This window comes from Elephas maximus, chromosome 5 (genome assembly GCF_024166365.1).
Source record: "Elephas maximus indicus isolate mEleMax1 chromosome 5, mEleMax1 primary haplotype, whole genome shotgun sequence".
Classification (NCBI taxonomy): domain Eukaryota; kingdom Metazoa; phylum Chordata; class Mammalia; order Proboscidea; family Elephantidae; genus Elephas; species Elephas maximus.
This window is the reverse complement of record NC_064823.1, coordinates 162559077-162586114: the sequence shown is the minus strand read 5'-3', so window position 1 is coordinate 162586114 and position 27038 is coordinate 162559077. Positions and strand designations below refer to the sequence as shown.

At 56.3% G+C, this 27038-nt stretch overlaps 2 protein-coding genes across 2 annotated transcripts in view; both read left to right on the top strand.

Moving 5' to 3' along the window:
- LOC126077377 (uncharacterized) overlaps positions 1-27038 on the top strand; it is a 1154420-nt gene that overhangs the window by 860209 nt on the left and 267173 nt on the right. The window lies entirely within an intron of this gene.
- On the top strand, positions 148-25065 carry LRPAP1 (LDL receptor related protein associated protein 1). Its single transcript, XM_049886673.1, has 8 exons — positions 148-370; positions 5688-5832; positions 8783-8907; positions 16551-16671; positions 17341-17499; positions 19405-19487; positions 21980-22156; positions 24619-25065. Exons 1-8 carry the CDS (start codon positions 173-175, stop codon positions 24679-24681), a joined length of 1071 nt encoding a protein of 356 aa, XP_049742630.1. The 5' UTR covers positions 148-172; the 3' UTR covers positions 24682-25065.

The following is a 27038-nucleotide window of genomic DNA, read 5'->3' as shown; positions in this document are numbered from 1 at the left end:
TACGTGCCACCGCAGGGCTTCCTGGGCCTTGTAGTCGGCCAGCGGTAGTGCCTCGGCCGACTGTACGCGGAAGGACTACAACCCCCAGAAGGCCGCGCGGTGGGGCGGGCCTCTCGGAGGCGGGGCCTCAGCCCTCTACCGACGGGCCGCTCAACCCCAGGCGCAGACGAAGATGGCGTCGCGGGGGCTCAAGCTGCTGCTGCTGCTGCTGCTGCCGCTGCCGCTGCCGCTGCTGTTCGGGCCCGCGCCGGCGGCCGGCCACGGCGGCAAGTACTCGCGGGAGAAGAACGAGCCCGCGCCGCCGTCGAAGCGCGAGCCGGAGGCGTTCCGGATGGAGAAGCTGAACCAGCTGTGGGAGAAGGCCCAGCGGGTGAGCGGGCCGGGGGCGGGGAGCCGTGTCCCCTGTCTCGGCGGCGGGTCCGGCCTGGTGGGCCGTGGGCCTGGTGGGCCGGGACCGGGCCGGGTGGACCGTGGACCGTGGGCCGGGTGGACCGTGGGCCTGGCGGACCCGGACCGGGCCTGGTGGGCCGTGGGCCTGGTGGGCCGGGACCGGGCCGGGTGGACCGTGGACCGTGGGCCGGGTGGGCCGTGGGCCTGGCGGACCCGGACCGGGCCTGGTGGGCCGTGGGCCTGGTGGGCCGGGACCGGGCCGGGTGGACCGTGGACCGTGGGCCGGGTGGGCCGTGGGCCTGGTGGGCCGGGACCGGGCCGGGTGGACCGTGGGCCGGGTGGGCCGTGGGCCTGGTGGGCCGTGGGCCTGGTGGGCCGGGACCGGGCCGGGTGGACCGTGGACCGTGGGTCGGGTGGACCGTGGGCCTGGCGGACCCGGACCGGGCCTGGTGGGCCGTGGGCCTGGTGGGCCGGGACCGGGCCGGGTGGACCGTGGACCGTGGGCCGGGTGGGCCGTGGGCCTGGTGGGCCGGGACCGGGCCGGGTGGACCGTGGGCCGGGTGGGCCGTGGGCCTGGCGGACCCGGACCGGGCCTGGTGGGCCGTGGGCCCGGTGGACCGTGGGCCGGGTGGACCGTGGGCCTGGTGGGCCGGGACCGGGCCTGGTGGACCGTGGTCCTGGTGGGCCGGGACCGGGCCTGGTGGACCGTGGGCCTGGTGGACCCGGACTGGGCCTCGGGCGTGCTTACCTTCTCTCCTGCAGGTGCTGGCCCCTTGCCTTCGCTTAGGGCTTTTGTGGGGTACAAACCCCCACCCTTGGCAAATCCTCAGTGGTGTCTGGCGGGTGGAACTAGAGACCCAGACCTTGGCGACACTTGCGGAGGCCTTGGTGCCAGCAGTCTGCTGGGATGTCAGCCTCGAAAGGGGCTGTGCATGCCATTTAGTGCAGCCGAAGACAGACCCGGGAGGGTCAAGGGCTGGTTAACCACCCCCAGCCTGCCCCGGGCTGCAGGCTGCCTTCCACTACTGAACCAGGACTCGGTCTCAGCACTCGGGCTTCCAGTTTTTTATCTTTTCTCTTACGTTATATCTCCCTGTATGAAGACACAGGAACACTGGTGGCGCAGCGGTTGAGAGCTACAGCTGCTAACCAAACATTTGGAAACCCTATGGGGCAGTTCTACTCTGTCGTATATGGTAGCCAGGAGTCAGAATCGACTCGATGGCATTGGGTTTTGGTTATATGGGTGGTGCAAACAGTTAACACTGCTTACTGAAAGGTTGGGGGTTCAAATCCAGCCAGAGGTGCCTCAGAAGGAAAGCCTGGCTGTCTGCTTCCAAAAACTTAGCCATTGAAAACCCTGTGGAGCTCAGTTCTAGTATGACACACATGGGATCGCCATGAATCAGAGTTGACTGCACATCAGCTGGTTGTGGTTATGAGGTGGTCTTGAGCATGAAGGCACGTGGGGGACAGCAGGAACCCCGGGAGCAGGTCAGTTGTTCATTGGTGGGTGGGGGCATGGTGAGGTTGGAGGAGATGGTTTAGGCTTAGAAGACATAAAACACAAGACTCAAGGAATGCTAAAACCCAAGAGATAAGCAATCTACTCTGACCATCTTCATTTCAGAGGCCTGGAGACCACTGCGCCAGGAGGAGCAGAGTCTTCTAAGGTTGTGAGACCCTGGGCAGGCCACTCTGTCCATTAACATAATGGCTTTGTCCTTAGTGAAATGTGTGTTTACGTGTTCCCTGGGGGCCTAGGAGCTTTATCTCTGAAATGAGGAGGGCTAGATTAGATCATCTGTAAAGGCTTGCGAGAGTCTTTGAGGAGAGGACGTAGTTGAGAAGGCAGGACTGAGTTTGGAAGAAAAAAGGAGGAGGTAGGGGAGGGGCAGATGGAGGAAGACTGCCCTTGAGGGCACCAGGTTGACCCTGAGTACCCCAGCAGGCCCTCAGTGGGCTTCTCCCCAGCCCAGCATTCTGCCCAGACTTGTGTCCTTGAGAGGACTCTGCTGGGGAGGGGGTAGGCATTCCAGCCCTGAGGGTGTGGGTCAGCCTGTGAGGGGGAGGGGGCACTTGGGCTGGAGGGGTGGGGATGGGTGGGCTTTGAAGGGCCTGGGGACATAGGCTTGACTGGAGTGTAGGAAGCCCTCCAAGCAGCAGGGAACATTACCTGACAGGCAGAGTAAGGATTTGAGAACCAACCGGGAAGTGACTGGTTGTGTTGGGGTGCATGGTGGTACCCCAGAACCTGCAGGGCTCCCTTTTGCTCTTGGGCTCTGGCCCCTAGCCCTCCACCCACCCCACAGCTGGCTCAGTCAGCCCTGCTGGCCCCCTAGGGCTGCTGTGCCAGTGCTTCCCCAGGCAGACCTGGGCAGCTTCTCACCTGCCTGTGCACAGCACCTGCACCCACACCCCGCCTTCTCTCCTGCCGTCCGTCCACCTGGCCTATGCTGCTCTCTCTCAGGTCCCAGCTCTCCTAAGGCCTGGTTGAGGTGAGCCCTTGGACTTGATGGCCTTTCCCCCAACCCTGAAATACCAGTCATGAGAACCTCTTTTCTGCCAGACAGAATCTGAAGGTGCTCTAGAGTGTTCCTGGTGCCTGGTGGACACCCTAGTGGAGCCATGCTGACTGGTGTTGGTTTTCCTTCTGGATGGTGTGGTGGGTGGAGCCAAGCCCTCACGCTGGTTGCAGAGGCATTAGACGCGGGCCTGGCCAGGGAGCCCTCATCCCTGGTCACAGTTATCATCCTAGTTGTGAACATGATGCATAATGGTGGTATTCGTCTGGGTGGGCATCAGGCTTCATTTCTTGCTCCTTGCCTGCCAGGGTCCTGGGTGGAGTGGCTCCGAGCACAGCGGGGAGGCCTGTGGTGCTATCCTCAGTTGACATAGTCCAGGGATTGTGTGCACGTCCTTGTCACCTCTGCTGCCAACCTGGAGCCCAGTGCCACTTGTGCATGTGAAGAAAGGGGGGCCTTCTTGAGTCGTGGTCTCATTAGCTGCAGGTCACTTACCAGGGGCAGGTGAACGCTGCTGCTACAGAGAAGCCTTTCTTAGCCTCCTTGCAACAGTCATTCCCTTCCTTGCCAAGAAGATTTTGTCCTTTCTGTGATTTGCTGTATGAAAACATTGTGTCTTTGTTCTCTTTAAATGTGACTTTGTATCATGGTGTATCCTAACCCATCCTGTGTGTCAGGTAGGGCTGTGCAGTGGCTGTAACCTTGTGGAAGCAGATCTCCAGGCCTTTCTCCTGGGACCGTAAGCACATAGCGTGCCCTAGAATATAGGGTCAAAGAAAGAGTCTGATGGCATTCCGACCTGCCTCATCCTCTTTCCCCCCTTTCGTAGGCCTGGGGGGCGGAATCCCTCTTTGTCATGTGTGAGCCCCCATAGGGCAGGCGCCAGGAGGCTCCCTGTTGTGACCCAGCGACTGCCTGTTGTGTCATCCGTCCTGCACCTCCAGGCTTGCTTTCTGCAAGGTCACCTACCCAGTTCCTGTTGTAAGTGCTGAGAGAGCCAACGATGAGAACTCGGGTTCCCTCTGCCAGGCAGCACAGGCGTTGTGACATTCTCGGGTGTGGCAAGACTGTAGAGCTGAGGGCTGCCGCCTGGGGCTCTGCTGCTGGGGTGAGCTGTCAGAGTCTTTTCAAAGGGGGCTTTGTGTGGAGCTACCCTGTGTTCCTGGAGATTCGGGGTTTTCTCCTCTCTCAGGTGGCTGTGTATTCGGGGGTGTTGGGGGAGGTTCCCAAGCAGATCCACATTGTGCTAGTGCAGAGGCTTGCAGGCCTGGGAGAAGGTAGGCGCTCTGAGCACTCAGTGCCGTCATCGGGCCATGGGGAAGGCCGGCGCGTCCTCAGAAGCGAGGCATGCAGTCGGGCTTGCAGGGTGCTTGCTTCTGCAGGTACTGGGAACGCCAGAACACTGCTCGTCACTGCCCCGTGTGTGTCCTCACTCCTCTTCTCTGGGCACTGGGGTCTAAGCATGGATGCTGAGGGCTGGAGAGGAAAGCCAGGGGCTGAGCTGCAGCCAGCTGAATTCCCTGCAGCGTGCCAGAACTTTGCAGGCCTGCGCCTGGCGGGTCCCACGGTGGAACAGTCTCCTCACAGCAGCGTGAGGCAGACGTTCTTGTCGTGGAGCTCAGAGGACTGAAGGGCCGGGCTGCCCTGTGCTGTGGCAGCATCTGCAACGGGCAGACCACAGTGCCTTCCGGGTGGCTGTGTCCTGCCCGTGAGCTGGGGCCTGCGGTCTGACAGGGTCTCGGGCTGGCACCTGGAAGTGTTGATCCTGGACACACGTGAGCCGCTGCCTGACCCCTCCTCTACTGTCCCCTGTGCCCGCCTTGGCCGGAGCGGGTCCTGGGCTGGCGCTGGGGAGGTGGACACCAGCCCAGGGATCTTTAGCTCCAGGATCTGGACCTGCTCCCTACCTCCAGCCCACCTCAGTTTCCCGGGGGCGGAGGGAAGGCAGCCCTCAGGGTTGTGAGACTGAGAAGTCCTCGCCCCTGTGCTCTGGCAGGGCTGCCCTCCGTCTGAGTGTCAGGAGGGGTGCAGACAAGGCTCAGCCTGGAGAGTTTTAGAAACAGGCTTCTGACACACATGGGACTTCGTGCTCCAGCCCGGGACAGAAGTCACTGGGTTCAGGGGCCGTCCCATCCCACCCCCCGCGCGTCGGCTCATCTTGCGGTCATGGGTGGTTGCTTCACTGTCTAATGTTTGACAGAGTCTGTCTTGCATTTGGATCATGTTAACTTGCTCTTAACTGGAAATGTTGATACTCGGCGTACAGAGAAGGGCCTGGGAGCTGGTGTTAGGTCTTCTCACTGACCTGTTGCATCCTCCTTCCTGGTCACTTGCTGCTGGTCTGTGGCCTCTGCCCAGCAGGGCATTGTCCACCCTGACCGCTGAGGCTTCTGGGCGTCAGAGGAGGCTGAGCAGTGGACAGTAGCCCATTTCTGTGAGGTGTACCCACTTACCCACGTGCCTCAGCCCAAGCCCACATCCCACAGCACAGCCGCGGGCGAGGCTGCGAGAAGCAGGTGGCTCCTTACTGGGTCTGTGCAGTCAGGCCACTGTCTCCAGGGAAGCTCTCAGGCAGACTTGGGTTTCTGGGTGATGCCGTGTCTGAAGCCTGGCCGTTGGAGCTTCCCCGTGTGAACTGTGTCGCCAGTGGCCCCGGTTCTGCAGGTTCCATCCTGTCACCTGTGTCTGGCCCCGTGGCACTCCAGGCCTGCTTTCTTGTGGGCGTGCTGGTCACCACGCACCGGCCTCACACTCTTCCTGCCCTCTTTTCAGCTCCACCTCTCCCCCGTGAAGCTAGCCGAGCTCCATGCTGACCTGAAGATCCAGGAGCGGGATGAGCTTGGCTGGAAGAAGCTGAAGCTGGAAGGGCTGGATGAAGATGGAGAGAAGGAGGCCAGGCTCATCCGCAATCTCCAGGGTATCTTCGTTTTCATGTGAAGGGAGCCGCCACCCGGCCTCTCGTTTACCGTTTGCTGGTTCCGTTGTCGGTATCTTGCACGATGTGGCAGACCGAGGAGGGTGGCCGGCCGGGGCAGCCTGGCGGTTGGTTGCTCGGCCCCAAGGACAGCTTGCTGGAGGGCTGGGCCCACAGCACCAGCATTCTCTGAGTGCTGGTGGCAAATGTAGGGAGGTCAGGGAGGTGGGGGACAGCAGAGGGCATGAGTGTGTCTCAGAGTCTGGAGGCTTTGGGGCCAGGCTCTAGGTCTGGTAGGAGAAGGGCTTCCTGTGGGCTGTGGCGTGAGGTTGGGAGCTGCTCTCTGCTGGGTCTTCAAGGAGGGACAGAGCAGTCATCTGCTTAGCTACCAGGGCTCAAGAGACACACGTGTTCTCAGGGCTCAGAGGTCTGAAAAAAGTAGTTGGGCAAACGGGCCGTGATTACTTCTCAGGCCCCACCTCTATGCCTTCCCCCTTCTCCTTCAGTCCCTCAACGCTGGCTAGACACCCAACATCTAAGATGGGTCCCACATGCGTGCCCACGCATTGCAGAGAACCTCGGAGGCACCTCCAGGAGTGGTGTTTCTGAGCTGATGGGTTTTCCTTCTATCAGCATGTATCTGCATGTCCGTGTGGGGTGTATGTGTATTTGCACACGTGTGTGTGATTGTGTGCATTTGTGTGGGCACACAGGTGTGGTGTGTGTGTTGTGTTGTTCTGTCCTTGGGCCCTGTGGAACCTGGTGCCTGAGCTTGGGCAGGAGACCTCAGACAGGAGACCAGGAGCAAGGATGTATGTGTGGTGTGCGTGTGTGCACGCACATGTGTGTGCGTCCACCCATCCTCCAGGCCTGTGAGAGCTGGTATCTGGACCTGGGCAGACCAGGAACAAGGCTGGGCATGGCAGACTAGCAGGGTCCCAGTGGATTGGAAGGCCAGGGCAGGGTCCAGGCTGGAGGTCTCTGTTCCGGGCCAGCCCTCGCCACTCAAGGTACCAGCAGACTGCCTGGTGCCCCGACTAGGTTCCAGATGGGGCTTGCTGGGCCATCATTCTGAGAGGAGGGTGAAGGGACCTGGGATGCCAGAGGAGCAGGAGGCGGGCGGGTGTCCTGGTGTGTCTGGGGTGGAGGATGGGGGCAGCTTCTCCCCACCACAAGAGCATGTTGTTATTGGGGGGCCTGGGGAGGTAAGTCAGGAGGGAGAATCTGAGCTTGAGCAGAAGGAAGCCTCCTCAGGAGTCACCCAGGGCCGGCTCTCTGTGGCCAGTCAGGAGCTCACTGGGTACACCCCGGCTTCTTCTCTGGGCATGGGCTTCCTGTGCCAGCTGCCCATGGGGCAGCCTCGGCCCTTCAGAGGGTCCTTGTGTACAAATGGGTGGTGGGGGGCAGCTGCAGCAGGCAGCCCTGGGGACCAGGTTCTGGCTTCAGAGGGCGCTTGTGTATAAGTGGGTGATGGGTTCCCATAATCTGACCAAGAGCTTCTCGGGGTGACTTTGGGGGGGCTGCAGCCCCATCTGGAACCTTCAGGCCAGGTGGGGGGGGTGCAGTCTGCTATCCTGGAACACGTCCAGGCCTGTGCTATCTCAGCTTGCACCCCCGGTGGCAGTGTGGGGACAGTCACTGTCCTGGGACACGTCCAGGGCCTGTGCCATCTTGGCTTGCACCCCCAGTGATGGTGTCGGGGCAGATGTTCTCCCCGAGTCCCAGGTGAGGAGCTGAGGTGCAGGGCGTTGACGCACCCTCATTCCCTCAACCAGTGAGCGATGCAGCAGGATTTGAGTCCAGGAGGCTAGAGGCGGCCAAAAGAATGGGGCAGAGTGAGGAGTCGGGGCTGGGGGCCCCTGTAGATTCACAGTGGGGACGCAGGTGAGGGGTAGGGGGGCAGAGGAGGGGTGCCAGGTGTGGGGTTGTGGAGGTGGAGTTTCAGGAGAGCCATGCAGGGGGCTGTATTATGTGGGGCTCAGGTCTAGTGCAGGAGCTGTGGTACAGGGCTCAGATGGTCACCAGCTTGGTCAATGAAGTCACCAAGGACGGCAGAGGTGGTTGCAGCTGGAGGGGACTTAGGGCTGGGAGCTCCTGGGGGCCTGGGGGGCAGCCCTGGGGGCAGTGGAGGGGACTTGGGGCTGGGAGCTCCTGGGGGCCTGGGGTGCAGCCCTGGGGGCAGTGGAGGGGAGTTGGGGCTGGGAGCTCCTTGGGGCGTGGGGTGCAGCCCTGGGGGCAGTGGAGGGGAGTTGGGGCTGGGAGCTCCTGGAGGCCCGGGGTCCAGCCCTGGGGGCAGTAGGGCCTGGTAGAGCCCTACCCACTTCAGAGGAGGACGGAAAGAGGGGCCAGTCCACCCCTGCCAAGGAAATCCGTGTAGTTTGGCCAACCTGGGTGAGAAGGAAATGATGGAAGGGGCTTGGCTGGGCCAAGATGGCCCAAGTTCCAGGGAGACCCAGCAGAGGACTTGTCCCCAAGAGCTGCCACGTGACTTGGGGCTGGCCCAGCTGACCTTGAAGCCACGTTCCTTTAGGAAGTGTTTTCCCTTAAGTAGAAACATGATTTTGATTTTCAAAAGGCCATCCCCTAGCCATTGCTCCCGTACGCCCAGCCAGCCGTTACTTAGCACTGGGGCTGGGAGGTCTGTGAAGGGGGCTGTGAAAATGGTCCCGCCGGGACCTTCATCCCAGCTGTACTGGCCCCTGCCACCCTGACTTAGCATGGTCAATGGGGAGTCAGGTGGTGCCTTAGGAGAGGAATACGGGGCAGCATTGTCTCGGGGTGGGGAGTGTCCAGGCCTTGTCACCTGGAACCTGAGGTGAGGAGAAGGCTGAAGGAACATGCGGGGCCAACCTGGCTCTCCCACAGCTCGAGTGGCGGAGCTGTGTCAAAGCCTAGACCAGGAGTCACGCAGACTGAAGAAGCCACACAGGTAAAATCTTTCTTTTCTCACTAGTCATCTTGGCCAAGTACGGGCTGGATGGGAGGAAAGACACCCAGGTGGTCGACACCAACTACCTCCAGGACGGCACCCAGGACGAGGGCCTGGAGGACCCACGGCTGGAGAAGCTGTGGCACAAGGTACCCTTGGCTCCTTCCAGAAACCCCGTCTGTACTATCTTGTGGACGTTAGGGCTGGGGGCTGGTGGGGCACTGCCTCGGTTCTCCCCTTTAAGAAGGCTGTGTCTGTTCTGCAGGGAATCCCGTAATGTGGGGAGTCTTGTGAATATAGGGGCTCCCTGGTGAAGCCATTAGGCTCTTTCTGTGATTTTTGTTTTCATATGAACAGTTGCTCCTTTCCTGTTAGAGTACTTTTCTCTTGCAATGAGTGTGTTTGTCCTCAGTGTTGTTAGTTGCTGACAGGTGGATTCTGACTCCTGGTGACCCCACATGTACAGAGTACCACTGCCCTATCGGGCTTTCAAGGCTGTGACCTTTCAGAACCAGACCACCAGGCCTGGGTGGGTTTGAACTGCTGACCTCTCGGCCAGTAGTTGAGGACCTAGCCATTTGGGAGACCATCAGATACGAAGAAATGCTTCATAACACATTGTAGGGCCTAGCACAGCATGGGCTGGAGTTTCACTCAGGTCTGAGATTTGATTTGTGGGCGGGTCACGCAGCCTTGCTTCAATGGTCACAGAGGCGCCCTCCGCCAGGGGCGAGGTGTATTACTTTTTTTCCTCGTAAAGTTTATTTATTTTGTTGTTGTTGAGACTATACACAGCAAAACATACGTCATTCAACAGTTGTACATGTACAATTTAGTGGCATTGGTTACATTCTTTGAGCTGTGCAATCATTCTCACCCTCCTTTTCTGAATTGTTCCTTCCTCATTAACATAAACTCGCTGCCCGTTAAAGTTCCTGCCTAATCTTTTGAGTTGCTCTTGTCAGTTTGATCCCATGTATATAGTTCTTAAAACAGCATAGTGCTCAGCACAGACCTTTTTTACTAGCTAAGCTAAACTCTTGTTTGGTTTTAAGAAGATTTCAGCATTCCCCTTGAGAACAGGAACCAGACAAGGATGCCATTTATCACCACTCTTATTCAGCATTGTGCTGGAGGTCCTAGCCAGTGTAATAAGCCTGGTTAAAGAAATAAATGGCATCTAAATTGGTAAGGAAGAAGACAAAGTATCCATGTTTGCAGATGATATGATCTTAAACACAGAAAACCCCAAAGAATCCACAAGAAAACTACTGGAACTAATAGAAGAGTTCAGCAAAGTATCAGGATACAAGATAAACATACATAAATCAGTTAGATTCCTGTACCCCAACAAAGAGAACTTCAAAGAGGAAATCACCAAATCAATGCCATTTACAGTAGCCCCCAAGAAGATAAATACTTAGGAATAAATCTAACCAGAGACATAAAAGACCTATACAAAGAAAACTACAAGACACTACTGCAAGAGACCTGCATAAGTGGAAAAACATACCTTGCTCATGGATAGGAATACTCAACATTGTGAAAATGTCAGTTCTACCCAAAGTGATGTACAGATATAATGCAATCCGGATCAAATTACAACGACATTTTTTAATGAGATGGAGAAACAGATCACCAACTTTATGTAGAAAGGGAAGAGGCCCCAGATAAGCAAAGTACTACTGAAGAAGAAGAACAAAGTGGGAGGCCTCACACTACCTGATTTTAGAACCTGTTATACCACCAACAGTAGTCAGAAGAGCGTGGTACTGGTACAACAACAGATACATAGACCAATGGAACAGAATTGAGAATCCAGACATAAATCCATCCACATATGAGCAGCTGATATTTGACAAAGGCCCAAAGTCTGTTAAATGGGGAAGAGACAGTCTCTTTAACAAATGGTGCTGCCATAACTGGATATCCATCTGCAAAAAAATGAAAGAAGACCCGTACCTCACACCATGCACAAACACTAACTCAAAATGGACAAAACACCTAAATATAAAATCTAAAACAATAAAGGTCATAGAAGAAAAAATAGGGACAACGCTAAGAGCCCTAATACATGGCATAAACAGTATACAAAACATTACTAACAATGCACAAACACCAGAAGAGAAACTAGATAACCGGGAGCTCCTAAAAATCAAACACCTATGCTCATCCAAAGACTTCACCAAAAGAGTACAAAGACAACATATAGGCTGGGAAGAAATTTTTTGGTTGCGACATATCCGATCAGAGTCTAATCTCTAAAATCTACAAGATACTGCAAAATCTTAACAAAAGGACAATACAATTAAAAGATAGGCAAAGGATATGAACAGGCACTTCACCAGAGAAGATATTCAGGTAGCTAACAGATACATGAGAAAATGTTCACCATCATAAGCCATTAGAGAAATGCAAATCAAAACTATAATGAGATACCCTCTCAACCCAATAAGTCTAGTAGTAATCTAAAAAACAGAAAATAATAAATGTTGGAGAGGTTGTGGAGACACTGGAACACTTACACACTGCTGGTGGGAATGTAAAATGGCACAGCCACTTTGGAAATTGGTTCGGCACTTCCTTAAAAAGATAGAACTACCATACAATCCAACAATCCCACTCCTTGGGATGTATCCTAGAGAAATAAGAGCCCTCACACGAATTGATATATGCACACCATTGTTCATGGCAGCGCTGTTCACGGTAGCAAAAAGATGGAAACGACCCTAGTACCCGGCAACAAATAGATAAGCAAATTCTGGTACATACACACAGTGGAATACTTTGAAACGATAAAGAACAATGATGAATCTGGGGAGCATCTCACAATGTGGTTGAATCTAGAAGGCATTATGCTGAGTGAAATTAGCCACAAAAGGACAAATATTGTATGAGACCACTATTACAAGAACTCAAGGAAAGGTTTAAACACAGAAGAAAACATTCCTTGATGGTTATGAGGGAGAGGGAGGGAAAATCACTAACTAGGTAGTAGACGGGTCAACTTTGGTGAAGGGAACTGGACTAAACCAAAAGCTAGGAAGTTTCCTAAATACAACCAAACACTTCAAGGGACAAAGTAGCAGGGACTGGGATCTGGGGACCATGGTTTAGGGGGACATCTAGGGCAATTGACATAATAAAGTTTATTAAGAAAATGTTCTGCATCCCACTTTGGTGAGTGGCTATCTAAGATGCATCAACTAGTTCCAACCCACCCAGAGCAAAGGAGAATGAAGAACACCAAAGACACAAGGAATATATTAGCCCAAGAGACAAAAGGACCACGTAAACCAGAGATTTCATCAGCCTGAGACGAGAACTGGACAGTGCCCGGCTACCACCAACGACCGCCCGGACAGGGAACCCAGCAGAAAGTCCCTGACAGCAGGAGAAAAGTGTGGTGCAGAACTCAAAACTCAAGTAAAAAGACCAGACTTAATGGTCTCACTGAGACTTGGGGAACCCTCGAGGGCATGGCCCCCGGACACCGTTAGCCCAGAACTGAGACTCAGGGAACCCTCGAGGGCACGGCCCCCGGACGCTGTTAGCCCAGAACTGAGACTCGGGGAACCCTCGAAGGCCTGGCCCCCGGACGCTGTTAGCCCAGAACTGAGACTCGGGGAACCCTCGAGGGCACGGCCCCCGGACACCGTTAGCCCAGAACTGAGACTCGGGGAACCCTCGAGGGCACGGCCCCCGGACGCCGTTAGCCCAGAACTGAGACTCGGGGAACCCTCGAGGGCACGGCCCCTGGACGCCGTTAGCCCAGAACTGAGACTCGGGGAACCCTCGAAGGCACGGCCCCTGGACACCGTTAGCCCAGAACTGAGACTCGGGGAACCCTTGAAGGCATGGCCCCTGGACACCGTTAGCCCAGAACTGAGACTCGGGGAACCCTCGAAGGCATGGCCCCCGGACACTGTTAGCCCAGAACTGAAAACATTCCTGAAGCCGACTCTTCAGAAGAAGAGTAGACTGGACTGTGAAACATAAAATAACACTTACGAAGTGTGTGTTTCTTATTTCAGGCAGATACAGGAGACTGAATGGGCGGCTCCTCTCCAGAGGCAGGATGAGAAGTCAGAAGGGGACAGGAGCTGGTTGGGTGGACACGGGAAGCTCAGGGTGGAAAGGGGAGTGTGCTGTCACATTTATAGGGATTGCAGCTAGTGTCACATAACAACGTGTATAAATTTTTGTACGGGGAATTAACCTGGACTGTAAACGTTCACCTAAAGCGCACACACACACACATACACAAAAGACCTCAGGGGATATTTTTGGTTTAAGGTTTAAGTATTACCTCAAGGCAGTAGTTTCAGGGGTTCATCCACCCTCCGTGGCTCCAGAGAGTCTGGAGTGCATGAGTATTTGAAATTCTGTTCTGCGTTTTTCTCTTTTCGGTCAGGGCTCTCCTGTGGAACCTTTGACCAAAGTGTTGAGTATGGTAGCCGGGCACCACCCACTTCTGGCCTCGCGGCAAAGGAGGCAGCTGTCCATGGAGGCAGCTACCCACGCACTCTGTTTCCTCCTCCAGTTGCTGACTCTTCCCTCAGTTGTTCCCAGCAAATAGAGTCAAGTTGTACCTTGGATGGTTGCTTGCAAACTTTTGAGACCCCAGGCACTGCAGAGCAAACTAGGAGGTAGAAGAGGCACTAAACATGTTATTGTGCCAGCTAAGTGGGACGTCCCATGAAACTGTGACCCTGAACTTCCAGACCAAGGAACCAAACCCCGTAAGTTGTTTGTATGTAAGCAGCCTCAGCAGCTACTTCTTCTTTCTGTCATTGCGTGAAGGTATCCCCAACAATTCAATTTTTTACAGGTGCACAACTTACAGGTGCACAATTTACAGGTGTACAACTTACAGGTGTACAACTGATTGACAGCAATCAGCAGTCATCGGCTGTGCGACCCTACCCGTGATCAGTGCGATTTCTCTATTGCCATTAACCTTTTTCCCCCTCCTTCCCACCTCTGATAAACTCTGGTCTCTATACATTTGCTTTTTCTTGTTTTTTTGTGTAAGTGAGGTCATTACAATCCTTTTGTGATTGGTTTATTTTGCTCAGCGTAATTGCTTCAATTTTTTCTTTTGTTTATTAAAAAAAAAAAAAAATGCTCACAACTGGACCAATAAGCAACATCATAATAAATAGAGAAAAGATTGAAATTGTCAAGGATTTCATTTTACTTGGATCCACAATCAACACCCATGGAAGCAACAGTCAAGAAATCAAATGACACATCGCATTGGGAAAATCTTCTGCAAAAGACCTCTTTGAAGTGTTGAGAAGCGAAGATGTCACTTTAAGGACTAAGGTGCGCCTGACCCAGGCCGTGGTGTTTCCAGTTGCCTCGTATGCCTGCAAAGTCTGGACGATGAATAAGGAAGACCGAAGAAGAGTTGAGAGCTTTGAACTGTGGTGTTGGTGAAGAACATTGACTATACCGTGGGCTGCCAGAAGAATGAACAAGTCTGCCTTGGAAGAAGTGTAGCCAGAATGCTCCTAGAAGCAAGGATGGCGAGATTGCATCTCACGTACTTTGGATGTGTTATCTGGAGGGATCAGTCACTGGAGAAGGATGTCATGCTTGGTAAAGTGAAGGGCCAGCAAGAAAGAGGAAGACCCTCAACCAGATGGGTTGACACAGCGGCTGCAACAATAGGCTCAATTGTGACAACTGGGAGGATGACACTGGACGGGGCAGTGTTTCATTCTGTCATACATAGGGTCACCATGAGTTGGAACCGACTGGACAGCGCCCAACAATAACACAATAACAATGTCTTTAAGCTGTATCCATACCATAGCATCCATCAAGCCTTCACTTCTCCCGCTAGCTGAGTAGTATTTCATTGTATTTTGGTACCACATTTTGTTTATGCATTTATCTGCTGATGGGCATTTAGGCTGTTGGTGCCTTTTGGCTATTGTGAATAGTGCTGCAGTAAACATTGGCATACAAGTCTCTGAGTCTCTGCTTTCAAGTCTTGGGGTGCATACCTAGGAGTAGAACTGCTGGGTCATATGGTAGTTCCATTTTTAGTTCTCTGAGGAACCGCTATACTGTTTTCTACAACGGCTGTACCATTTCGTATGACCACCAGCAATGGGTGAGGGTTCCGATTTCCTCACGTCCTCACTGTCTTAGGCTGCGCTGTCTAGAGAAACAGAACCAGTGCAACATGTAAATATATGTATAGACAGACCTGCGTAAAGGAAATGGCTCACGCAGCTGTAGAGGCTGGAAAGTCCCACATTTGCAGATCAGGCTGGAGGCTTCTCCCGACTCACGTAGCCATAGGTGACAGTGAACTCAAGATCAGGTGATAAGAGTCTTCTGACTCACAGGCTGTGAAGGCTGACGAATGCCAAGATTGGTAGGTAAGCTGCTAGCTCAGGTGTCAAGGACCAGAGATCAGAAGAACAGGAGCCAGCTGCAGGATCCAGAGTGAGCAAAGGCCAGCTAGCCTTGCCAGAAAGTCCACCTGTATTGGATGCAGGCCACACCCCCAAGGAAACTCCCTTTCAACTGATTGGCTGCTTACAACATCTCATCATGGAGGTGAACACTTTATATCAGATCTCATCGTGGAGGTGATGACATCATTAAAAAGCTGTCAGGCTACGTCACGACTGCCAAACCACTGAGAATGGTGCCCAGCCAAGCTGACACACAACTTTAACCGTCACGCTTACCAACCTGTCATGCCATCCTAGTGGGAGTGAAATGGTATCTCGTTGTGGTTGTGATTTACATCTCTCTGATGGCTAAAGATGCTGAGCATCTTGTCGTGTGTTTGGTGACCGTCGGAATGTCCTCGTTAGTGAAATGTCTATTCAAGTTCTCTGCCCATTTTATGATTGCATTGTCTTTTTGTCATTGTCAAAGTTTTATGTATATATTTTTTGGTTATTAGATTCTTGTTGAGTATGTGGTTTCTGAAGATATTCTCCCAGTAGGTAGCTTGTCTTTTCACTTTCTAGGTACAGTCTTTTAATGGACATAAGTTGTTAATTTTTATGAAGTCCTATGTGTTTATTTTGTCTTTTGCTGTCTGTGCTTTTGTTATTATATTAGCTAACCCATTGTTGAATGCTGGGCCTGACAGCTTTGTCCTTGTTTGGACTTCTAAGAATTTTATGGTTTTAGTTGGCACATTTAGGCCCTTAATCTATTTTGAATTTGTGCTTATGTATGGTGGAGACACATTAATTTCCCAGAACCCTTGAGGCAGACAGAGAATGGGATGGCCTCGCCGTGGCATCTGGGGAGGGTTGAGGCAGTGCTGGCCTCTCTGGGTGCGCAAACCTCTGTGGGTGGGAGCTGGGGTGAGGCGCTGGGGTTTGCCCATCGAGCTGTTGGCTCAGTCCAGCTCCCTGTCCGAGTCACGTTTATTAGGGTCTGAACATTGAAGCTCTCGTCCGTGGTCATGGGAGATGAGCACCAGCCAGTGTGGGGAGGGAGGGAGAGGCCTTGTGGGGTGGGCCTGTGAGGAAAGTGGGGAGGGAAAGTCCTGCCCCTCTCCACACCACAGCCGTACTTTGTGGCCGCCCCACCACTTAGCCTCAGGAGCAGAATTGCCCCTCACCTCTTATTTTCCTGCCACACAGACCTCCTAGTACAGGGACGTGGGTGTAAGCGCTGGCCCTGTGAGGCTCTGGACAGGACGAGGACGTGCCCCCTAGGAGCAGGGACCAGCCACTGGGGCTCGGAGCCACCTCAGATGGGTCAGAGCAGTTTTCGAGGAGTTTTCACTCAGGCCTTTTCTCTGTCTCAGGCAAAGACCTCTGGAAAGTTCAGCAGTGAAGAACTGGAGAAGCTGTGGCGGGAGCTGAAACATCACACAGAGAAAGTGCGGGAGTACAACGTCCTGCTGGAGACGCTGAGCAGAACCGAAGGTGCTCGTCAGCCCATACTGCCACTCAACCCTGGCCTCCAGGCCTACAGGCCCGGCTCGGGAAGCTGGACGCAGTGGGAGCCTGGGGCACGTGGTGCCATCTCCACCAGTCTGGGACTGGGCCTCTCCTGGCTTAGGAACCGCTCAGGGTGTCTCATTAATCCATGGGGGCATCTGGTCAGATTATATGTTTCTGTGGTAACTAGTGATCTATCCTCCCTGGTCGTCACTCTGCCAACAAAAATAAGCAGCTTGCTGCCTGTTGGCTGCCACGACCTGAGGGTTCACGAAGCATGGTGGGACACCCCCCTCCAGAAAGTGGGAGCAGGAGGCGGGCGGGCGGGCAGGTGTGTGGGACAGCCTAGAGCCCAGCCCTGGCCTCAGGCTACAAGGTTCATCAGTTGCCTTAACTTGGAGACACACACGTCCTAAAGCCTCCACATCTGAGGAAGCGACAGACCACATCGTTACTGCGGGGCACCTCCCGGGCCCACGGGGAGACACGTCTTAGCCAGAGGACCGAGGGCCTTAAATCCACAGGGACGTGGCTTATGGGAAATGCTCGGCATGGGCAGGGGCCTCAGGCGGCCTGGGTTTCCAGTGGGTCCCAGCAGCAGACTCTCAGAGGACGACGGCCTCTTCTTGAGGTACCTGGCTCCTGTTTCCACAGAAATCCACAAAAACGTCATCAGTCGCTCGGACATGAGCCGCATCGAGGAGGAGGTCCTGCAGAGCCGGCACGCAGAGCTGAAGGACAAGCTGCGCAGCATCAACCAGGGCTTCGACCGCCTGCGGAAGGTCAGCCACCAGGGCTACAGCTCCGAGAACGGTGAGCGGGTGGGGGGCTGCGTGTGGCTGCGCGTGTGTGTCCTGCTGTGGTGTCACGCCCGTGCGTGCGTGTGTCCTGTGGGGGGTGTGTGTGTCCTGTGGGGCGTGCGTGTGTCCTGCTGTGGTCAGTCCTGTGGGTGAGTGCATGTGTGTGTGTCCTGCTGTGGTGTCACACCCGTGTGTGCGTGTGTCCCGTGGTGTGCGTGTGTCCTGTGGGGTGTGCATGTGTCCTGTGGGGGGTGTGTGTGTCCTGCTGTGGTCAGTCCTGTGGGTGAGTGCATGTGTGTGTGTCCTGCTGTGGTCAGTCCTGTGGGTGAGTGCATGTGTGTGTATCCTGCTGTGGTGTCACATCTGTGGTCTGTGTGTACGTGTGTATGTCCTGCTGTTGTCAGTCCTGTGGGTGAGTGCATGTGTGTGTGTCCTGCCGTGGTGTCACACCCGTGTGTGTGTGTGTGTCCTGTGGTGAGCGTGTGTCCTGTGGGGTATGTGTGTGTCCTGTGGGGGGTGTGTGTGTCCTGTGAGGGGTGTGTGTGTTCTGCTGTGTTCAGTCCTGTGGGTGAGTGCATGTGTGTATGTCTTGCTGTGGTGTCATACCCGTGTGTGTGTGTGTCCTGTGGTGTGTGAGTGTGTCCTGTGGTGTGCGTGTGTCCTGTGGGGGGTGTGTGTCCTGTGGGGGGGGGTGTGTCCTGTGGGCAGGGCATGTATGTCCTGTGGTGTGTGTGTGTCCTGCTGTGGTGTCACACCCGTGTGTATGTGTGTCCTATGGTGTGTGTGTGTCCTGCTGTGGTGTCACATCTGTGGTCTGTGTGTGAGTGTGTCCTGCTGTGGTGTCACACCCGTGTGTGCATGTGGATGCGCACATGTGCATATACAAGGTTCTTCCTGGAGCGTGCCCAGTCCACACCCTCATCTGGACACATAGCTCTGTCCGTTTGTCTCCTACACCCCCACCCTGTGCAGCGGCCTCAGCTCTTGGGGGGCGGGGCCATGTCTGCCCAGTCCCGGGTAAGCTCCCAGTGCATGCTGGTGTGGTGATGGGTCAGGGGATACACTGGAGACACGCTTGTCACACACGTTTGTGGTGTCAGAGCAGGGCTGTCCAGCACCGAGCTCCTAGCAGGACTCGTTGAGCCTAGCCTCTGCTGGTAGGTAAATGGTGGCCCCTGCTCGCCATCCGTGTCTTGGACCATCTTCCTGGCACCTGCGTCAGCTGGGTCCCCCAGGAGATTCCCCGCAAACCCTGAGGCCCTTTGGGGCCAGTGCAGGAGGCAGTGGGGGCAGCCTGGAGTCCCCACACAGCCAGTCAGAGGACTTGGCCCGGGCTGCAGGCATTGTTCTTGTGCCCACACGAGAGCCCCGATGGGGTCAGGCAGCCATTTCAGTCTGGTTTGCTTCTCTCAGGAGTGAGGGGGATGCCAGCGCCTTGACCCAAGAGCTGCAGGTGACCATGGAGGTCTTCACCGTGCCCTGGTGCCGTCTGCTTGACCCAGGGGAGCGGGTGATGGCGCTGCGAGGGCCACATGTCAGTAGTCTTGTGTGCTGCAGAGCAAATGTGCCTGAGAAAGACGCCCCCCCTGTGCTCCAGGGAACACTAAATACACGTGCTGGAAATACACACAGGCGCCCACATGCGTGCTCACACACATGCTCAGGTGCTCACATGCGTGCTCACACACATGCTCAGGTGCTCACACGCTCAGGCGCCCACACGCGTGCTCACACACATTGGCACGTGCATTCACGTGCACATACGCTTGTGCACACAAACTCGTGCACGTCATAGCACACGTGTGCTTACACTCATGGTGCACACAGTCACACCCACCCAGTGACCGCAGTGTTGGGCGGGGAGTGTGGTGCCGCGCTGTTGTTGGGGGTCACAGAGCCCGCCTCGCTGTCCCGGCAGAGTTCGAAGAGCCCCGTGTGATTGACCTGTGGGACATGGCCAAGTCTGCGAACTTCACCAAGAAGGAGCTGGAGTCGTTCCGGGTAAGGATGCGAATTTGTCTGCCAGATATCTGTCCCCTTGCCTTCTCAGATAGCATGCATTCTCTTTCCTCCCTTATTCACACGGGAGGCAGCAGCTTAGCACCCAGCCTGGACCCGTTTCCCCTCTCTTCACGTTCTCCAGGTGACCTCTGCCCTGCTGGCCTGCTCACCAGCCCATGGGGCCCTTGTACACTGTGCCTGCCTAACCCCAAGTGCCTGTCGGAGGGCCCTGATGTCCCCTGTGGACAGACCGTCTGCCCTTGGGGAGGCCAGGTGGGGGTGGAGGGCTGGTGGGAGACGATGCTGGCCTCCAGGTTATGACGGAGAGCTGACGGGAAGCAATGCTGGCTGCCAAGTGAGATCAGGGGCTGGTGGGAGGCGATGCCTGCTGGCTAGTGAGGAGGGAGGGCTGGCAGGAGGCGATGCCAGGTGAGGACAGAGGGCTGGCGGGATGCGATGCTGGGTGAGGAGGGAGGGCTGGCGGGAGGCAATGCCTGCTGCCAGATAAGGAGAGTGGGCTCGTGGGTGGTGATGCTGGGTGAGGCGGGAGGGCTGGTGGGTGGTGATGCTGGGTGAGGAGGGAGGGCTAGTGGGTGGTGATGCCGGGTGAGGAGGGAGGGCTGGTGGGTGGTGATGCCGGGGTGAGGAGGGAGGGCTGGTGGGTGGTGATGCCGGGTGAGGAGGGTGGGCTGGCGGGAGGCGATGCCGGGTGAGGAGGGAGGGCTGGCGGGAGGCGATGCCTGCTGCTGGATGAGGAGGGTGGGCTGGTGGGTGGTGATACTGGGTGACGAGGGAGGGCTGGTGGGTGGTGATACTGGGTGATGAGGGAGGGCTCGCGGGAGGCGATGCCTGCTGCCAGGTGAGGAAGAAAGGCTGGTGGGTGGTGATGCCTGGTGAGGAGGGAGGGCTGGCGGGAGGCGATGCCGGTTGAGGAGGGAGGGCTGGCGGGAGGCGATGCCAGCTACCAGGTGAGGACGGTGGCAGTGGGGGCTGCAAGAAGTGAATGGGTTTGAGAATTTTCAGAGGAAGAGACATTGGGCTCGGCCTGTGCCAGTGAGACAGAAAAAGGGTGTCCGTGCATCTTATGAGTCTCACTGCCCCACGCCACACTCCCCGTGGGTCACGTAGCACACGGTCATGGTTGGGACAAGACTGGGGCCATCAGGGATGACTGGGCTGTTGGGATTGTTGGCATTTCATGAGACCGAGAGCTGGGACAAGGAAAGAGAGGGAGCTTCTCCTTGTGGGGCTAGCGGGATGTTGGGGCGTCGTGTGTGCCTGAACTCCAGGGAGGTACAGAGGGCAGTGGCGCCATGGGCCCTGGAGATGAACGGTCACCCACGGTGTCGGGGCTGGGGCAGAGGGCGGAAACAGGGCAGCACCTCCGTGAGCAGGTTGGGTGCAACAGGGTGAGGTGTCAGGAAGGTGGGTGGGGTCCAGGGCAGATGCAGCCACAGTCAGTGCTGCAGGCGGACACGGGGCACATGGATCCTGCCCTCACGGAGCTGAGACAACACGATGTGGGCCATGATTGGGGACGCGGGCCCTAGTTGGCCCCAGACTGGAGGGGTGAGGGGCACTCCTCCCAGAGCAGGAGACCCTCACCTGAGAGGACTGCTCCAGGTGCAGGGGGCAGCTGACTGCAGGTGGATTTTCAGAAGTGAGCGCATGGGGCATTGGGCTGGGAAGGGAGCGCTGAGTTTAGAGCAGGGACCTGACAGACACAGGCCACAAGGGAGCCTGGCGTAGGGCTGCCAGCAGGGAGTGAGAGCCGTGTCCAGCCAGGGTGCTGGTGCAGATGCGGACAGGGCGCGGACACGGGGCCACACACGGGGACAGGACAGTGGGAGTGGGGGGACGGGTGTGGGGGTAGGGATGTGGGGATGGGGCTGTGGGGACAGGGGCATAGGGGTGGGGACGCAGGGTTGGCGCTGGAGGCATGGGGATGGGGTTGTGCGCAGGGTTGCAGTTGTGGGGATGGGACAGTGGGGATGGGGCAGGGCCAGGGTGGAGCCAAATGGCTGCAGGTTCTGGCCTGGCTTCTGGGGATGGGGCAGCTGCTGGTCACAGGGACAATGCACAAGGCCACAGGGGTCAGGGCACTGATGAGGAAGGTGAGGTGCCAGCTGAAGCCCGGGTGTGGGTGCTGGTGGTCCACCAGGGCCACTGGGTGGAGTGCGAGCGTCCGCCTTACCTCAGAGCCTTTAAGGTGAGTTACAGTGGTTTTGGTGCAGAGGCCACGTCTGTAATTGTGGGGCAGCAGGAGCAGTGGCAGCCCACATCCCATACTGTCTGTAGGGTAGCTCTGAGGCGTGGTGCCTGCAGCCTTCAGGTGTGACACCTTCTGCCCTCTGCTCCCTGGGCCCCACAGTAGGGCCCCAGCCCCTGGGTTGAATGCAGTTGTCCCCCTTGGGCCCCTAAGGCTCCCCTCGGGCCCCTAAGGCTGCCCTCCGGCAGGCAAAAGACAGCCAGCTCAGTTCCCTGTGACCTAGGAGGAGCTGAAGCACTTCGAAGCCAAGATCGAGAAGCACAACCACTACCAGAAGCAGCTGGAGCTCTCGCACCAGAAGCTGCAGCACGTGGAGAGCACCGGCGACAGGGAGCACCTGAGCCGGAGCCGTGAGAAGTATGCGCTGCTGGAGGAGAAGGCCAAGGAGCTGGGCTACAAGGTGGGCCGGGGCAGGGCACGCAGACCTGCAGCCCACAGATGGAGGCATGAGAGGGATCAGGTGTCAGGCGCCTGTTGTGGGGGAAGGTGCCATCCCCCCGACAGCTGCAGGCCAGGGCCAGTGGTGGGGCTACCAGACGCTGCTGTTCTTGGAGATCAGTCTTTCCTGGTGTCTGTCCTGAGTCACACATGGTGTGTTAATTCACTGTCCTTTGCAAACCTAGTAGAGCCCTGGTGGCGCAGTGATTGAAAGCTCAGGCTGCTAACCAAAAGGTCGGCAGTTCGAACCCACCAGCCGCTCCTTGGAAGCGCCATGGGGAAGCTCTGGTCTGTCCCATAGGGTCACTATGAATTGAAATCAGCTCCACAGCAGCAGGTTTGGGCTTTTTGCAAACCTAGCAGGAGGCTCCTCCGCATATCCTCCCAGACAGGCTCGCCCACCCACCCCACAGACTCCTGCCCCCGTAGGCTCGCCCACCCACCCCACAGACTCCTGCCCCCGTAGGCTCGCCCACGCACCCCACAGACTCCTGCCCCCGTAGGCTCGCCCACCCACCCCCCAGACTCCTGCCCCCGTAGGCTCGCCCACCCACCCCCCAGACTCCTGCCCCCGTAGGCTCGCCCACCCACCCCCCAGACTCCTGCCCCCGTAGGCTCGCCCACCCACCCCACAGACTCCTGCCCCCGTAGGCTCGCCCACCCACCCCACAGACTCCTGCCCCCGTAGGCTCGCCCACCCACCCCACAGACTCCTGCCCCCGTAGGCTCGCCCACCCACCCCACAGACTCCTGCCCCCGTAGGCTCGCCCACCCACCCCACAGACTCCTGCCCCCGTAGGCTCGCCCTCCTCACCCCATAGACTCTGGCCCCACAGACCCCCTGCCCCCATAGACTTCACGCCCCCAGGCTTGCCGGCCCCAGAGATGCTCACTGGCGGGAGTTAGCATCTGTTTCCAGACCTTTTACATTTTCCACGGCAGGATCGTGAGCGTGACGATGTGCCCGGGTGGCGTTGTACTGTGTGCGTCCACCTGGGTTGGTTCTTGGGGCTCCTGTCAGGCACCCCACGGTGGTCCCGGTGTGGAACTGCGTGGGCATCCTCTGCCATCCTGAGCACGGGCCAGGCTTTCTGGGCAGGTCCTGGAAGCGAAGCGTCAGCTAACTAGAGCTCGCACACCTGGCCACGTCCACTGACACTCGTGACGCTGCCTCGTCATGTGAACCAGCAAAGGCCTGAAGTGGCCTGGGTGCCCTGATTGAGAACTGTGGGTAGATCCCACACACTGGGCACCTTCAGTCCTTTGAGCAAGAGGAATCCCTTCACGTGGACCAGGCATGCTCTGGCTTAGGTCAAGTGATTAAGTGAAAAAGGTAAGAAGCAATTTAAGAATGTGCTTACGGATGCATAGGAAACTAGAAACTGCTCCTTTCGGCTGTCTCTGGAAGGAACTGTGGCAGGGGCCAGGATAGAAGGGAGACTGCTACGCCTATTGAATTTTGAACTACGTTGAGAAAAAAAACGCTGCTGTCGAGTCGATTCCGACTCAGCGCGACACCATCGGACAGGGTCGAACTGCCTGGTAGAGTTCCGGGGCTGTAGTCTTCACGTCAACAGACTGCCCCACCTTTTCCTGAGAACCCTTTCGAGTAGCAGCTAAGTGCTTAACCACTGTGCCACCAGGGCTCCCCTGAACTCCATCACATGCTCAAAACTAGACAAGGTGAGAACAAGGCGGAAGCACTGAGAGGAGGCTATAGCCCAGTGCGTCCGTTTTGGCGGGGCGGGGCTGAGGAGGGGCGGCAGAGGCTGTGATACCTGTGGGCGTGGGAAGCGGGTCCCACATGTGAGGATCTGCTGAGAAGGCCCATCTGGGACGGGGAAATGTGGGAAAGGAGCAGGTCACCTCGCACTGCCTGACCACGGGCAAAGCTGTGGTCTTGGCTGAGAAGCCCAGTCTGGGGCCATGTGAGGGTTTGGGGCAGGGTCAGAGGGGAGCAGGGCACATACCCGAAGCCTCGACCTTGCCGGGTTCTGTAAGAATTTAGAAAAAAGGCACCTGGCACATGGTGAGTCCTCTGTGGGGCCGACCGCCCTGAGGTGGTGGTGACAGGTCTGAGGTGTTGCCAAGGGCAGAAGCCCTGAGAGGGTCTCAGGAAAGTGAAAGTGGGCCAGGAGTAAGGAGGGCTCCGAGGGAGGTGTGTTTGTCACGTCTCTGCTCACTGCTCTTTCAGACATAGTGGTGTGGGTACATGACGACAAAACACCCATTTTCCCCTTCAGCATGATCTGCTTCCAGCTGCTTGTTTTTGGTGCCGGCTGACATTCAGCTGCTTTATGATTTGTGTTTGGTTTCCGGCTGGGTGGATTCCCGTGGGGACAGATAAGCAGGGTTCAGGCCGTGTGCACCCCGAGCCTACGGGGACCTGTCTTCTGCCTGCTGATGGCCTGCTCTCCGTTTCAGGTGAAGAAGCACCTGCAGGACCTGGCTGGCAGGGTCTCGAGGGGCCGACACAATGAGCTCTGAGCTTGCCTGGCGGAACACGGGAGGTGGCCCGCTGAAGACAGCTGAGGTGTCAGGAGCTGGGGACCTGCCACGGGGGCTGGCCACAAGGAGGCCTTGTCCCAAGTGACTTTGGAGCTACCGTTGTGTGACTAGACCGGGGGAGGGCCTTGATGAACTACAAGGGTCTCAGCTGTCGGCCATCCCCACGGTTCTGGCTCTGGATGACAGGCCTTTTTTCTCCCAGGCCAGCAGGGCAGCCTCCTCAACACGGAGAAGAGGGTCCCAAGCTGCTCTGTGCCACGTCGGCACAGCTGTGTCAACCGTGTAAATCTGCCACTGGGCATGTGTGTGCAGAATCCTAGAAATACACTGTGCTCCTGACGCCGACAGCCAGCAAGGATATGCCCTCTGTCTCACTGCCGCCTGTGTCATTGCCGTGCTGGCCACGGGATTCAGTCGGTGGAGCACGCGGTGCTGCTCAGTCCTCTGTATCTCTGTGTCCTCGCTCCCCGCTTCCTGCCCATCCCCTGACACTACCCCCACCCCCGTGGAGCAGGAAGGACCAAGGGGTGCTGCCATCCGTTGCCTATGGGGCCCCTCCCCTAGTTGGGGAGCACAGAGCTGAGCTGGAGCTGTGGGCTGGTTGCAGGCGGATGCCTGGATCTGCAGGTCACAGAAGGTGGGGGTGCAGCCCCGAGGGAGACAGCTGGGTGGGGGCATGAGGGGCTGCAAAGCCTGTGCCCATGTGAATGCTGCACCTCACCTGGAGCCTGCACATGTGGGGCCCAGCGCTTAGCCAGTCCCCGCTGTCCCAGGAGCCAGGTTCCCGTCCTGGAACGTGACACAATTCCACATCTGAACCACCTTTCAGACATAACGCCTGTCTCGGCTCTTAATGAACTCAGCTAAAGCTCACAAGCAAAGAGCGCAGACCCGCCAGACACACATGCGCTCTTACTCGTTACTTAGAAAAATGGAAAGACTGGAGGCAGAGGGCAAGAACTGCTTACAGAGCAGGCAGTGACTTGGCCCAGCACGTGCCAAGTGCAGGCGTCCTCCTGGCTGCGGTCCCACTCCCAGAGGGGTCCCTGGGTGAAGATGGGGCTTTCTGCCTGGCCTGGGGATGGCACCCTTGTGCCCAACCCCCCCACCCACACAGGCACAACCTGACCAGTGGGGCCTGTCCTTCCAGCACGCAGCAGCACTCATGACCTCATGGGGGCAGGGCGGGACTGTCCCCACTCAGGGATGCTACATCCAAGACCCAGACATGCTCATTGGCCAGTGTCCCCACATCTGTGCCATCAGAGCTCCTGGCTCCCAGCCACGTGTGGTTCTCTGAACAGCTCAAGTATTCACGAGGGTCCCTTCTGTAGTCCAGGCGGGAGGGGTGCACAGCTGCTGATGAGCACAGCACCAACCGGCCTGGGTGAGGCTGGGGCCAACAGAGTGGAGCCTGTGTTTGGTTCACCGTTGCCAAGGGCCAGACACCTCCAGGAGCCCCTGGGTCTTCAGATGTGTGCAGAACTGCCTGCGGCTTTACTAAGGGCTGGTCTAGCCTCTTCCCCTGGAGGAAGGAGTCCTGTAGTCCCTGGGCTGGCAGGTGAGTGAGTGAAAGATGGAATCGCCTTGAGCCAGGCGCCTGTGGCTGCACTGCTTTACCTTCTACACGATCATATCAGAGTAAAACATGCCTTCACAGACATGCACGACGCCTATCACTACAGCTAAGTGAGTTGGGTGAGTTACTTCAAAGTGAATTAGGTAATCAGCTCAAGAAGTAGATATTACAGAGTCCTCTCTTGGGCCCCCTTCCATTCTCTATTTTCTGCAATAGTTTATGCAGGGTTGGTATTTCTTTCTTAAATGTGTGATAGAACTTACGAATGAAGTCATCTGGGCCTGGAGTTTTCTTTGTGCTAAGTTTTTTTTTTTTTTAATTGAGAATTTTTAAAAATAGACCGGAGGCTATTTAGATTTTCTGTTTCCTCTTGTGTCATGTTTTTAAGATGTTTGTCAAGGAATTTTATTTAAGTTGTCAAAATAATTGGCGTGAACTTGTTCATAATATCCCTTTTCCTTAATGTCTGTAGAACCTGTAGTGATAGCCTTCTATCTCGTTCTTCATGTTCCTAATTTAGGTTTTCTCTTTTCCATCATCAGTCTAGCTAAGAGTTTATGAATTTTACAGGGCCTTGCCCAAGAACTAGCTTTTGGGGTCACTGTCTTTATTCTTGGTTGTTTTTGTTTTCATAGATTTTTGCTATTTCGTAAATTTCCTTTGTTTTGCTTAATGTGCTGGCCATTTGCTGTCCATGTTCTAGCTTCTTACGATAGAGGCTGAGAGCAATAATTACAGACCTTCTTTTCTAACACAC

Excerpts from the sequence above, each read along its gene's own strand:
- LRPAP1 (XM_049886673.1), top strand. The coding sequence starts at position 173 with ATGGCGTCGCGGGGGCTCAAGCTGCTGCTGCTGCTGCTGCTGCCGCTG. Across the intron at positions 371-5,687 it reads TGTGGGAGAAGGCCCAGCGG|CTCCACCTCTCCCCCGTGAA; the intron begins GTGAGCGGGCCG and ends CCCTCTTTTCAG. Across the intron at positions 8,908-16,550 it reads TGGAGAAGCTGTGGCACAAG|GCAAAGACCTCTGGAAAGTT; the intron begins GTACCCTTGGCT and ends TCTCTGTCTCAG.